The sequence below is a fragment of the Tauraco erythrolophus genome, chromosome 27, assembly GCF_009769465.1.
Source record: "Tauraco erythrolophus isolate bTauEry1 chromosome 27, bTauEry1.pri, whole genome shotgun sequence".
Classification (NCBI taxonomy): Eukaryota; Metazoa; Chordata; class Aves; order Musophagiformes; family Musophagidae; genus Tauraco; species Tauraco erythrolophus.
The window spans coordinates 6,399,534-6,414,178 of NC_141491.1; the positions used below are offsets into that span (position 1 = coordinate 6,399,534).

The following is a 14,645-nucleotide window of genomic DNA, read 5'->3' on the forward strand; positions in this document are numbered from 1 at the left end:
GAGCGGCCGCCTTCCCTGGCGCCTTCCCCGGCTGCTTCCCCCCACGTCAGGACACCAAGCGGGGAGCTGTGCCCTGGTTGGGGGCAACACAGCAGCCCCCCAGGCTGGTGCAAGGTCAGTGCTGGTGACGTGGCAGTGGCAGTCCCATCCTTCTCTGACCTGCACGAGTCACGTCCCAGCAGACATGGGAGACACCCCCCTGCACCCACCCCCAAGGACCCTCCAAAGACCCATCCCCAGCTCCAAACACCAGCACTGCGGATGTTCTCCCAGCAACCAAGGAGGAGGCTTTAAACCAGCCCCTTTAGACCTTTATAAGGCAAAAGCCCCCGTGGGGCCATGCCTCCAGCATCTTTCCTCCCAGCTGCCTTGGGATTGTTTTCCGAGCGCAGAGGAGCCAAAATTAGCCAGTGACAAAGGCATTGCATTCCCTGGGGACCCGCTGCCGCGGAACAGGGGCCTCTTCAGATGCCATTTGCTCCAGTCTCAGGTTTCATCCTTTGCTGGGACCCAGTGTGAGGAGGAGGAAAGGGCGAGCGAGGGATGGAGTAGCAGGACCCCTGGATTCAGGGCTTGGGCATCAGTTTCAAAGTCCCATGGGAGGCCAGCAGCAGCAGCAGGACTAGTAGGAGCCCAGGATCTCCCCATCCCTCCGCTCCAGCTGACGTGATGAGGACATTTTGGGTCTCTACCCCCGGCTTGCAAACAGTGATGAGCTGCCTCAAGATGAGAGGTGGTTTTATTAGGTACCACCTGAGGTTGTGGGCACCCCTCTGAGCTGCTGGCAAGTGGGAACGGGACGGGATGGAAATCTATAGGGCAGATCAGTGCTGAGGCCAAATTCAAAGCAGAATAATGTCCCCCTATTCCCAAGAGCCACTGGTTCAAGTGAAGGGTTCCATGGGCTGCCACCAGGGTGATGGATGTCAACAGAAAATTCCCAGAGAGCTGAAAGGGGAGGCCAGACCGACCCATGATCAAGTTCCCAGGGACAGCCCACTTGTCCCTAAATGTCCCAGTGGTCCTAGAGGTCACCCGTGTTGGGTCTCTCACGACTGGACAACCTTGCATGTGTTTAGATGGATGTGGGCAGTTTCTCTTTCCCCTCGCTGAGTCCCTGGAGGACATTGGTGCTTCCTCATGGTTGGGCATCAGCCCTACAAGCATGGCAGGGGCTACTGTGGCTGCTCTCCGGCTTCAGGAGAACTGCACTGGGGCTACCCCTGGCTCCTTAAGATGTTGAGTCTCCAAGTTCAAAGGTATCTGACCCCTGTGATCTGTTTGGTTGCCCCACATGAAGTGTATTTCCCTGAAGAAGCAGTCTTGCAGCGGTGCTGGCGGGATCCCTTTCCCACCTCAAGGACCCAGAGCCATCCCACCCCTCCGGTCTTTGCCCTCTTCCAAGCACCGTCCTTGTTTCGTCAACCCCAATGGCATTCACAAAGACAACGGGCTTCCCAGGGCATCCAGGACAGACTTAGAAACAACAGCTGAGCCTCTGTTGTCCTTTGGGCTCTCACCCTCCAAACACACCCATCTCACCCCTCAGCTGCCATGCTCAGAGCCAGCCCCACATGCTGGGGCAGATGGCAGGAGCCCATCAGCTGCCTCAGGGTTATCACCAGGCTGGTACAGAGGATGCCTCACAGACCCACCATGGGGTGGGAGAAGGTTTTGCCTCTGAGGAACAGCTCAGAGACCCAGGGACATTGAGGTCACCTCCTAGAAGCAACGTGGTTGCAAGGTTGCAGGACTGCAGTGTCACATCGCATTGAAGTCGTGAGGGTCCATGTGACTTGTCCTGACGAAATGGTCCGGTTGGGTGTTACTCCTGCAGATCATCCGGCAGCTCTCACCCCTCATGAACTGCCAGAAGGGATCCCACTAGTCCCAACTGCTCCATTGATTTGTGACAGCAGAGGGTGACAGCCTCCCAGGGATGCTCTCCAACAATCCATGCTTTTCGTAGCACTGCAAATTATCTCCTCAGCCTGCTGGGTCTGTGAGTCTTATCAAACTTGAATGATGCCCTGAGGCATCGAAGCAGAGCTGGCAGTGGGGACAGCCATGGAGATGGAAAGTGGACCAGAATTTTAACGATCATCACAGCTTGACCTGGGAACCAGCGAGGCCCCAGCCCAGACCTCAAACATGCCCCATGGGGCTGAGACCTCTCCCAGCTCAGGACTCTGCCCTGCCAATCTTCGCCCCATTGCATCAGCCCCACCACATCTCCCACTACCCAGAAGGGCAGAGGCTCCTCATCCATTTGGGACCTGCTGCTCCATGTCCTGGGTTCTCAGGGCGAGTACAGCTGCTCCTGCAGCTGGAGAGCCCTGTCTTCTCCATCCATGGTCTCCTGCTCTGGGAACCTCTACTTAGCTGGACACCATCTTACATGTGGTGCAGCTGAGGACAGTGCCTGTGTGCAGTCTCTTCATCCACAGAAACATGCTCTTAGAATCAAGGAATGTTTTGGGTTGGAAGGGACCTTCAAGATCATCTCGTTCAAAGCCCCCTGTCATGGGCAGGGACACCTTCCACTACACCAGGTTGCTCAAAGCCACATCCAACGTGGCCTGGAACACTGTCAGGGATGGGGCAGCCACAGCTGGTCTGGGCAACCTGTCCACTGCCTCACCACCCTCAGAGGGAAGAGGGTCTTCCCACTTTGTGTGGCTGCAGGCAGCAAATCCGTGTGGAAGCAGCTGTGGAGTTGGTTCCAAAGTCAGGACAATTTTCACAAAATGGAGAAATATCCTCAACTTCTGAAAACATCATGGGACAAGTTTTTCTGAGCTTGAATGCTCTGGGGCGACTTGAAATGTTTGCAGAAGGTGTCAAAGCTGTGGAGGGGTCTCTCAAAGCTAACGGGTTCATTATGAAGAGCACGTGCTCCCTGCCTCGTGCCACTGGCACATTGAGAAGTCTTCATTAAATAAGGAGGAATTATCTACTTTGGGATAGTGGAAAGACATTATTCAAATGGAGCTGAGCCACCAACTGAAGACTTTAAGCTTTCCGTGGTTTTGCCAAGTGACACATGAAACCTTCCCAATGTTGATCTTGTCAACTCTTATAAACAGGAGGAGGATATTAGCTGTTCTGTCCGTGTTCACAGGCTGACACGGTTCAACAGCGATGTCAGCTTAAATATCCTGACAATCCGCCTGGTTTTCAGCCCAAGGCAAAATATTTCACAGGGAAAAAAAAAAAGACTATTCCAAATAATCCAAAACTTCTGGCCCAGGCAGGAACCCTGACACGCTTTTTAGACATTTTCGGGGTATTTCTAGGCCCTCCCACCTGTCTCTGAGACACTCAACACATCCCAGCATCCCCTTTTGCTGCGAGGCTGGGCTGAGCCAACCCCACCACCAGGGCAGCGTGGTGACTCCTGCTGGGGGACAGTGGGTGACAGCCGGGCACTGGCGTGTGCTCAGCTCCACAGCTCCAGCAGCACCCCGCCGCTGTTTCTGTTTCTCCGTGCGGTGCCGGATGGGGTGGTAAGGCCCTTCCCTCCCACTGGCTCCCGCAGCCCCAGCTCCACTGCCTGGTGATACTCAGAACCACATTCATTGCCCACCACCTCCTCCACCTCCCTTGGACACTCTCTCCAAGACCATCTGAACATTGAGGACAGAGAACTGACACACGTGCAATCCCTGTAAACCATGCCTGGACCCCCCTCCGCATTCCAAGCTCTATGTTACGGATGATAGCATGCACATGGGTTGGGGCAATCCCAAGCACAAGGACAGGCTGGGCGGAGAATGGACTGAGAGCAGCCCTGAGGAGAAGGACTTGGGGGTGTTGGGTGATGAGAAGCTCAACATGAGCCGGCACCGTGCGCTGGCAGCCCAGAGAGCCAACCGTGTCTTGGGCTGCATCCAGAGCAGTGTGGGCAGCAGGGTGAGGGAGGGGATTCTGCCCCTCTGCTCGGCTCTCCTGAGACCCCCCCTGCAGTGCTGCGTTCAGCTCTGGGGTCCCCAACACCAGAAGGACATGGAGCTGCTGGAGCGGGTCCAGAGGAGGCCACGGAGATGCTCCGAGGGCTGGAGCACCTCTGCTCTGGAGACAGGCTGGGAGAGTTGGGGCTGTTCAGTGTGGAGAAGAGAAGGCTCTGGGGAGACCTTCCAGCACCTTCCAGTACCTAAAGGGGCTCCAGGAAAGCTGGAGAGGGGCTTTGGACAAGGGTGTGCAGTGACAGGACACGGGGCAATGGCTTTAAACTGGAAGAGGGGAGATTTAGATGGGATCTAAGGAAGAAATTCTTCCCTCTGAGGGTGGTGAGACACTGGCACAGGTTTCCCAGAGAAGCTGTGGCTGCCCCATCCCTGGAAGTGTTCCAGGCCAGGTTGGATGAGGCTTTGGGCAACCTGGTGTAGTGGAGGGTGTCCCTGCCCATGGCAGGGGGGTTGGAACTAGATGATCTTAAAGATCCCTTCCAACCCAAACCTTTCTATGATTCTATGATTTCTTCCTATATTCAAATGCAGAAGGACTTTTTTGGAGATGGTCAAACTCACCACAGCAGTGGTGTGGATGTCCTGGCCATCTGCTCCCCCAGGGCATGGGCGCAGATGTAGCAGGGCACGGGGCAGCTCTCCAGCCTGGCACTGGCTGGGGCAGGTTCTGGATTCCTAAACGAAATCCAGTGATTTAAGAATTATAATTAAGGATGGTCAACAATGACATAACTTTAGGAGCATCTGAAGGAAGCCAGACACTTGACCCAAAGCTAAAAAGAAAATACTGCTTGCTACAACTGTGATTATTTTTTTTCTTTTCGTCTGAGGAAAAACCACCCACAAACCACACCGATGTTCGCAGGAGAAGCGAGGCCCTGCCAGCCTCTCCGCAGGGCACGCGATGGTGGACAACCTACACATGGTCTCACCTGCTCAAAGGCATCAGCACCGTCACGCTGCAAACCCCTGTCTGGGCAGCGTGACCCTCATTGCCTTCACCAGTTGTCAGGGGGGTCCAGCCAGCCCCAAACTCACCCCAAAGCCAGGGCTGGGCGCTGGGATTTCATCCGGTGGAAAAAAAGGATCCCTGAAGCTCCCTCTGCCACCTTCCCTGCACCTGACCTCACCCTCACGGTGCTGCACGCAGGGTGCCAGCCCCAGCACCCATGGGTGCTGGCAGAGCCCCCAGCCCCGGGGGTGGAGGCACAGGGCAGCCCCCAGCCCGCGCAGAGGAGCCGCAGCACCAGAGCATCCTCCGAGCAGCGTGGGGAGGGTCGATGGAGCGGGGGCACCTCGGGGCTGGGAGCAGCGGAGCCGGATTTTCAGGCTCCTGCCTTTGAACTCAGACAGCTCCGGGGCACCTTGCTCTCTTTTTGGGGCTCAGCCTCAGCTCTGCTTGGTGTCCCCTGGTGCCCAGGAGCCAGCCCTCCTCGCAGCGGGAGCCAGCGTGCTGGGAAGGGGGCTTCGAGGCCATGTGCCTCTCAATCAGCTGCTGTGCCTCAGTTTACCCACCTCCAAAAGCATTAGACATGCTCCCCGCATGCCCTCTCCCTGCTCTCCAGGCTGGCTGGAAGCGCCCTGCGAGCTCCCTTGCGTCTCTAACTCTACACAGATAGTCAACTAAAAATACTTTCACTGCGCTTGGCCTCCCACAATGCTCCCAGGGCCCTTCTCCCCCCATCCCTGCTTTCCCCTGCCAACCTGGTTGCTCTCTGAACCCCTGCCTGCAGGAGATTTTTTTTCCTCGGGTAAAATCACCCCATTTACCCAATTTCACCCACCAACGCTGAGCCCCATCCGAGCCAGCAACGTGCTGGCACCACATTACCGGTGATGGGGGACGTGCCAGCCGCCGGCCCCATCCTCGCTCCACTGTCTGGCCAAGCCTCTTGGCTGTTTATTTATTTTTTCAGTCTCTGCGTGACCTTTTCCTCTGCATGAAAAATTCGGCTCTCGCAGGCGGCGAGCAAAGCCGTCCCACCTCCCACCCGCACGCCGCTGGCTCGGCTCTCGCCCCCCCGGCCCCCGCTCCCGGGGTCAGGCTGTGAATCCACCCTCCGAGGGTGGATCTGGCAGATTTGGGTCTCTGCGCAGAAGAAACTCCCAAACCTGGGGGATCCGCGGTACGGGCAGGGGCTCTGGCTGCCCGTTTGTCTGCAGAGCGATGAGGAGCTCCGAACGGGGACGGAAAGCTTCGGCTTTCCCCATGCCCGGACCTGAAACACCAACTCACCGATTTGCCTGGCTCGTTCTGTCCCTCTCCCTCTATTAACCGCCTGAATTCCTCCCCAGCTCGCAGGTACCGCACCCTCTCTGCTGCCTGGTCTGTTGGTGCATGGTGGACGTGTCCGCAGCCAGGCCTGGTGTTTACACACCCCCATCTTGACTGTTTTCTTCCTCAGTTCCTTACTGGCACTTGGAAAATAGGAAATACCTATTTACAGTGAGTGAGCTAGCAGAAAAGCTGAAAACGAGGAGTTGGACCCCCCAAAAGTGGCTTGAAATTCAGAAGACTTTGGAAAACCCCTTGCACTGGGTGCTCCCCACCCCGGGTGCTGCCCTGCCACGGCACAGGCTCAGGATTCTTACACGATTTTGAATGAGCCTCACAGAACCCCCTGACTCCAGGAGCTGGGGATTTATGAGAAACCCCAGGACAGAGAGGCAAGGGCTGTGGAAGTGCTGTGTGAGTGCCAGCACCTTCCTCCAACCACTGACAACTCCATTCCCTCCTGAAATGTGTGCAGGGACCCGGTTTGGGGTGGGGCTGGTCCACGCAGGGCTCCATGCCCAGAACATCTCCTTGTAGGCAGGGGACCAGGTTACACCATCCCTGGAGCCCACTGTGTTTTGGTCCCTCTGTCCCTGCCACGGCACAGGGAAGGTGCAGAGCTCTGTCTGTGCAGGGTTTGGATCCGGCTTCATCCATGTCCCCCCATCTTGGGCCCCCCCACTTGTCTTCACTCACAAGCAGGGGGGTTTCTCGGCAAATGAAGCTCTGAGGACCAGGGATGGCCAAGCAGGCTTCCATGGGTGGAAAACCACCAAAACGCTTATTCCCAGGCTGCTCGGAAGGATCCATCACAAACACGGCCCTGCTCAGTGAGCGGCTCCGGCCGTGCCACAGTCCCTCCCCACCGCCAGCCCGGAGCTGTCCTGGCATGGGGTCCGGACTCCGTAGGCCCTGGCAGGGTCTGGCAGAGGTGGCAGGTGGGCAAGGTGGGACCACCTGCCACAGCCCGCGGGGACGGGGCGCCGCACTCCCCGATTCCCACGCAGTCGGGCAATCTCCGGGAGGATCGGCAGCGCCTGCGGCCGCGGGCACTGGGGCTCAGGCTCCGGCATGCGGAGCACGGTGGCTCGAGGCGCTCGCGTCTGCGCTGCCTGTCGGGGCAGAACCATCCATCCCTTCCCCTGCCCGCCCTCCCTGCCTGCAATGCCAGGCAGCCCTGCTCCCGGGTCACCTGCCCACAAACCACCGTGGGAATCCCTGGGGACACGGGCGCAGCGGGATGGGTGACCGGGTGACCGGAGAGGCTCGGGGTGGCAGCGAGGGACTTTGGAGCCCGACTATGGGATGCTGGCAGGATCAGGGGGATGCCAACAACGGGCGAAGCTCTGTGCAGGATTTGTGCTCTCCCTCCGGGGTCCCACAAATCAAAGCAACACCAGGGAAAGCAGCAGAAGGTCCTGTTTGGGGACACTTTTGGTACAGAGAGTTGGGGTCCCCATTGCCTTCCCCAGCACCTCCCATTAGCCCGAGGACAGCCCAGGGCACGACAGTGTCCAGCAGCACGGCTGCGTCACCGTGCCATCTGGGTATGGTGCCAGGAGGGGTCCCTGCTGCAACAGCAGCTCTCCAGCACCTTCTCAATGCGGGGGCTCAGGGGACTCCGTGTCCCCCACCATATCCATCTGTCTCAGTGTCACTGGCATTCCGGCAGAGCCCGCCGTCGCACTGCTCCCTGCGGGCTCAACCTCATCCATCCCATCCCCCGTCCTGCAGGAGAGGCCTGGGAGTCCCCACCAGTGCACGGAGGTCCCGGCCATGTCAGCTGAAGGATGCTGGGCCCCAAGGCAGGGATGTCACCTCCTGCCAAGTCCGGAGCCCCGGGTGGTGGCCCTGACTGTGTCCTTTTTCCCGTCGTGCCAAGGGGACGCAGCTTGAGCCCTGCAGCTGTGCCAGCCCGGCTCCTGCGGTGCCTCTGTCTTGCCCCAGGATGGGGGGGAGCCAGCGCCTGCACTGGCCTCCCCAGGGCCACCGTCCCCATCCATGGGCTGCAGACAGCGGTGGCCTCACTTGCCTGCTGGGATCCCGTTCTCCCCACTGCCCGCCGAGCCGACGGCCATCTCCATCCTGCTCTTCGGATGCTGTGCATCCATGGGCTGCCGCACCGGGGCTGCGTCGAACTGCACCACTGCGGAGAGAAGGTGCTTGTTACCCACCCGGCCAGCGCTGGGACATGGGGCAGGATCCAGCCCGGAGGGGAGCTGGGGAGCGGAGGCAGCCGCGGTCCTCACCGCCGTCCCACGTGCAAGATGGCAAAGAGCCCCGCATCCCTTGGGGCCACCCAGACAGAGGGACGATGTTAAAATGTCCCTCTCCAGGGATGCGAGGAGGTGAAACGCAGCAGGGGATGCGAAGGGCAGAGCCCAGCCAGCGTGGGAGACACATGGGACCACCACCCTGCAGACCCATCCCCATCCATGGCACTCCCTCTGTGATTCCCACGGGGAAGCCGAACCACTCGGAGCTAGGACCCGGCGGCCGGGGACCTCATCCTCCGGTGGGTCCTGCACCCCGACCCGCGGCGTGGCAGAGGATCCGGTACCTGCTCGGCAGCTGTGCCGGGCGCGGACGACCTGGATCGCCTGCTGGTTCTTGAAGCGGACGAGGCCCATGGTGATCTCGGCGTTCCAGCCCGGGTCCTCCTGGGCGCAGCGGAAGTCGATCTCGTGGCTGTCGTCCATCACCACCGTGAAGTAGATGTGCCGCTCCTTCCACTCCACGCACTCCACCGCCTTCATGCGGGCGAAGCTCAGCTCCTTGCGCCGCGAGCCCTTGGGCTCGAAGAGCTGCAGCCCCTTCTCCGTCAGCAGGCACCGCTTCTTCTTCCACAGCTGCAGCAGCCCCCCGCTCCGCTTCTCCAGCACCCCCTCCCTCAGCACCTTCTCGGGGGTCATAGCGGCTCCTCAGCCCCCGGGATCCTCAGCACCTCGTGTTGGCACCGCCAGGCATCACCCGTTGGGGAATTTCCAGCCTTTCCACGTTGGAGCCGAGCTTGCCGGGGCCAGGACGCCCGCGGCAGCCGTGCTGCCCCTGGGGGTCTCGCCGCCCCCCCGCTCCCTGGCTCTCAGAGGGGGCGAGCGATGCGGTGAGCGATGAGGTCCCCCATGCCGGCTGGCAGCCCTGTTGCCAGGGCTCTGCTCCGCGCCCCGCGCAGCGTGTGGGATCCCCGGCACCGCGCGCCCCAGGAGCTGTCGCTACATGCCCGGCCGCTCTCCCACTCGCATTCCTCCCCGCCTCGCCTGGCCCCTCCTGCCGCGCAGGCACCCTTCACGCCCAGGCGAAGCCCAGCCGGGCCCGGCACAGCCCCGCTTTGCCCAGGAGGTGCTTTCAGGGTGCCCGCGGGCGGGTGCTGCCCCCGGGGTGCTCCGTGAGCGGGCAGGATGTGGGCCTGGGTCCACGGCAGCGGTGCCAGCTGGGGCAGGGGGCTCTGGGTGCGATGGCAGCCGGGGAGGGGTCATAGGGTGCAGTGCTGGTTGGGGTGGGAGGGCTGCGGGGCGCAGTGCCAGATGGGGCAGAGAGTTACAGGGTTCGGTGCCACCCAGGGCAGGGGTTTAGGGGGGGCAGTGCCAGCAGGGGCAGTGGGCTGGGGGTGCAGCACCGGCCAGGCCAGGGCTGTGGGGACCCCAGGTGGGGGTCTTGGAGGGGGACACGTGCAGACGGGAGATGTCCGGTGTCACCATGCCGAGATGGCTGTGCCGGGCTGGCTGCAATGGCGACAGCCCTTGGCACCCACCACCCACCCAGCCCTGCACCCAAGGGTGCTCCTATCCCGCAAATCCCTTGGGACAAGGATTTGAAGCCCCCCCCCCCAGCCTGTCCCACAGCAAGTACCAGCCTCATGTGACCTGTGCAGGGGGGGATGCATCCCCGGAACAGGACCGGGGCAGCACGGCTCAGCCCGGTCCCGCCTGAACCCGCCCTTCCCTGCAGCGAAACACCCGTCTCCTTTCCAACCCGTCTCGTTCCCCGAAAAACGGAACTTTGTCTGTTCCCGTGCCAGTGCCTGGCACAGAGGGGTTCACCGCGCTGTGCCGCGCTGCCAGCGGGGACGTCCGGGGCCTTCATGCTGGCCCTGGGCTGCCAAGGGAGGTGATGGTCGCAACCTGCTGGGCGGCTGGATGTGCCCCTGGAGACGCTGGGAGTGCAGGTCCCTTCGCCCAGGTGAGGTCTGGAATGGGAAAAGGGACATGCCGGGGTCCCTGTCTGGGGCTGGCAGCCCACAAGTTGGGTCATGGCTCCGTGGCACAAAGCCACCGCCCTGGCACTCACTTCCCGAATCCCCCTGCTCGTGTCCCTGCAGACCCCTGCAGTGTGCCCCAGCTGGAGCCCCTCTTGCCCCAGCCCCTCCATCGTCCCTGGTCCCTGCCTGGGGGCATCACCCGCAGCCAGCGTGGCTGGGGGGGCAAGTCTGGAGCGCAGATGAGATGCACCTAATTATCCCTCATTAAGAGGGCAGGGCAGCGGCTGTCGGAGCCAGGAACTGGTTCGTGCTCCCCGGGGCCAACCTCGCCAGGCTGGCACCGATCCCAGGTGTTTCAGGAGACTCAGGTTCATGACGTCAGGCAGCCCCAGCTCCCCGGCGGCACTTGCCACCCTGTAGCCGAAGGCAGCGCGGGGCTGGGCGCTGCTGGGGGGGGGCAGGACAGCCCCAGAGGTCACCTTGAGCACCCCAGCATTTTTGGGAGGAGCAGAGCAGATGTGTGGGTTCCCTCCCGCCCCAAAAAGGAGCATCCAAGGCTGCTTTCCCACACATGGGTAAAGCTCAGCTCCAGGGATGCTGAGCCCTGGAAATTTAGGGGTGAGTAGTTTCAGGACTGTCGCTCCCGGCTCTGCTCTGGGATGTCCATGGGCACTTTTGGATCACCAGCCAGCCTGATCTCCTTCCTCACCACCCTGAAGAGAGCCAAGGGCTGCCAAATCATAGAATCACAGAATCATGTAATGGTTTGGGTTGGAAGGGACCTTCAAGATCATCCAGTTCCAACCCCCCTGCCATGGGCAGGGACACACTCCACTACACCAGGTTGCTCAAAGCCCCATCCAACCTGGCCTTGAACACTTCCAGGGATGGGGCAGCCACAGCTTCTCTGGGAAACCTGCTTCAGTGCCTCAGCACCCTCAGAGGGAAGAATTTCTTCCTTAGATCTCATGGAAATCTCCCCTCTTTCACTTTAAATCCATTGCCCCGTGTCCTGTCACTACACACCCTTGTGCAAAGCCCCTCTCCAGCTTTCTTGTAGCCCCTTTAGGTACTGGAAGGTGCTGGAAGGTCTCCCCGGAGCCTTCTCTTCTCCAGGCTGAACAGCCCCAACTCTCTCAGCCTGTCTCCAGAGCAGAGGTGCTCCAGCCCTCCAGCTCCGCTGCTCGCTGCTTCTCCGGGCTCCAGCCACCAAGGGAAGGTCAGTTGCCTACATCCGTGGATGTAAAGGAGCTTTGGCAAAGTCTCTCTCTGCTCCTCTCTCCCCAGCCAGCCGTTCCCAGAGCTGGAGGGCAGGAGGCTCATCCTGCCAGGCTGCCCGGGAGGCCGACGCCGCAGCTGCTGCCTTCCGGCAAACCCAACAGGACTCACTGTGTCGGGCTGCCGTGAGCAAACGGCTTCGCTCCGCCGGCTGCCCGCGGTCCCCACGCACGTCCCGTCCATGCAGAGCCCTCACGGGCAGGTGACGGGGGTTGCCAGGGCTCCGCTGGGGAGAGGGGGGAAGTCCTGCCCCAGGCTGCTCAGCAGCCGCTGGGTGACGTTCCCACAAAGCACTCCTGGCCGGGATGGGGCGGTGGTGGTGGGGCATCTCCTGCCACAGGATCCCCCAGCGCCGCCAGCCATGGGGCTCAGAGGGCTCCGGTCTGACTGCCCAGAATGGTACCTTTTGACAAGGACAAGGGGCAATGGCTTTAAACTGAAAAAGGGGAGATTTTGATTGGATCTAAGGAAGGAATTTTTTACAATGAGGGTGCTGAGGCACTGGACCAGGTTGCCCAGAGAGGCTGTGGCTGCCCCATCTCTGGCAGTGTTCCAGGCCAGGTTGGATGAGGCTTTGGGCAACCTGGTGTAGTGGAGGGTGTCCCTGCCCATGGCAGGGGGGTTGGAACTGGATGATCTTTGAGGTCCCTTCCAACCCGAACCATTCCGTGATTCATCACCAGCAGCCTCCAGCCTGCAGGGTGCTCAGCCGCAAACAGACCCTCTGGTTCATCCCTTCAGAGGCAGGTTTGGGTCCCACAGCCCCTTTCCCAAGGGCAGGCGGCCCCCCACACCAACAGCAGGGTGGGATGGGTGCTGCTGGGTGCAATGTGGCTCTGCTGCCTCTAAAGAGTTGGACAACACTTGGGTGCAGGTGTCCAGATGTGTCCAGCTGCCCAGTGCGGGGCCGTGCCCATGCACTGGGAGCAGTAACCAGCAGAGGGTAGCAGATGGTCACAGCTTTGGGCAGCAGATGCCCAGAAAGCACCTCTAACACCACCCTGCTTCTCCTGGGCCTTGTCCCACCACCTCCTCCAGCCCACCTCATGCATGTCCAGATGTCCAGCCCCAGTGATGTCTGTCCTGGTCTTCCCATGCCAGCGCTGCAGATGTCAGTCCCTATCACCCCCTAAACCACTCTCAGGAGAACTGTGCAACTTCAGCAGGTATGCAGCACCAACTGCAAACCCTCAGGACAAGGTCCCTGTCCCAGGACACTGCCCACACTTTGGGGCTGAAAGCTCAGCAGAAACCCACCAGCCTGGAGAAGAGAGGGCTCAGGGAGACCGAACTTTAGTTTTCCACTACCCTAGCAAAGGATTGTAGAGAAGGGAAGCACAGAAGGGCACAGCAAAAGGACAAGAGACAATGGGCACAGGTGCCACAAGGGAAACTCTGATGGACATAAGGAAAATAATGTTCTCTGGGTATATGGTGCAACGCTGTGACAAGACCCATAGCAGTGGGACTCCACCCTTGGAGGGCTTCCAAACTTGACACAGAGACTCTGATCAACCTGACCTTTGGAGCCAGCCCTGCTTTGAGCAGGAGGTTGGACTTGAGAGGTCCGCAGGGCCCTTCCGCCCTATGTCTTTCTGTGACCCTTTGAAACCCAAATCCAGCATTTTCTCCTGGCTTTGACCAGGCCTCCAGGAGCAAACGGCCTCTACAGGGTCCATCACGCTTGCAATACATCAATACCCCACCTCTCTCTGACAATCTCTATAACTATCACAGAATCATGGAATGGTTTGGGTTGGAAGGGACCTTCAAGATCATCTAGTTTCAACCCCCCTGCCATGGGAAGAAAAGACTAAAGACAGACTCGCTCTGGCTTTATTGGCTAAACAGCCTTGCTCGGGTGCAATCCCTGCCTGTGGCACATCCAGATGAAATGCCGCAGTGGCTTCCTAACCCCCCACTTCTCCTGGAAGACCAGGGCCTCTGCCAAACGAGGGAGCCAGGTTTTGGTCTCCATGCCGAGGGTGGTACAGAAGCCCACTGCGCTACAGCTCCCAACCCACAACTGCATCCCTGAGCTTGGGCTCTCTGCTCCACACACCCCACCAAACTCCAACCACACTCCCCAGAGCAATGGGACCAGCTAGAATTTGGGTCCCAGGCTGGAAAACCTGGTGTCATGCGATTTTTGGAGATGTTTAAAGGGCTTAATCCCCATCTCAGCTTCAAAAGCATTGTGTAAAAACCGAGGGTGTGATGAACAAAAGGTGCTTAAGTTGATAAAGGAGCCCAAGTCCTGCCCCACAAAAGGATTTCTGCCTCTGTTGTGCTTCTCAAAACACTACCCATCTCACTGACTCAACTGCAATGTTTATAACTTTAAATAAAATCCGAAACTAAATCCCCTGTGGAGCTCGTAACTCCAAGTTGCAGTGAGGCTGATCTCGTGGGTATGTCACACCGGTCAGACGAGAGAATCACGGAAAGAAAGCGAAGAGTTTAGATGAAACAAAGAAAATCTGGGAAGCGGCCAAGCTGACGGCTTAATGACCCAGAGTGCTGCTAAAAATCCAGGGAGTAGGTGAAAAGTTGTTAATTATTGAGCACTGCTGGGCACGCCTGTTTGGAGAGGCAGCACGCCAGACACTGATAGGGGTTTCAACAGGGCTCGCACACGCGTTGTGCTACCCACGCACCCAAGGAGGTCTGTCCTGGGTCTCCCAGCATCAACCCCTGCTTCTGAAATGGTTCTCCACCACGGGAGCAGGGGGACAGCCCGGCCCAGCCGAGCCGCAGAGCTCAACTGGGCCCCGTCAAACCGCGTCGAGCAGTTCCTGCCTTCGTGCTTTAATTGCAAGCCACGATTGCAAACGTTTCCTGTCCTCCCTCTACCTCCTGACCTCCAGCTCTGGTCACCCAATGCACCTTCTCAGCCCCAGATGGGGAACAAACTCTCCAGCAAGGC

The 14,645-nt window shown here is 59.6% G+C and overlaps 1 protein-coding gene across 1 annotated transcript; it reads right to left on the bottom strand.

The window, feature by feature from the left end:
* Positions 1 to 8,267: 8,267 nt before the first annotated feature.
* PHLDA3 (pleckstrin homology like domain family A member 3) lies at positions 8,268 to 9,155 on the bottom strand. The gene is made up of 2 exons (XM_086627364.1): positions 8,804 to 9,155; positions 8,268 to 8,389 (listed from the first exon to the last, which is right to left on the bottom strand). The coding sequence occupies exons 1-2, from the start codon at positions 9,153 to 9,155 to the stop codon at positions 8,268 to 8,270; spliced, it is 474 nt and encodes a 157-aa protein (XP_086483490.1).
* Positions 9,156 to 14,645: the final 5,490 nt, after the last annotated feature.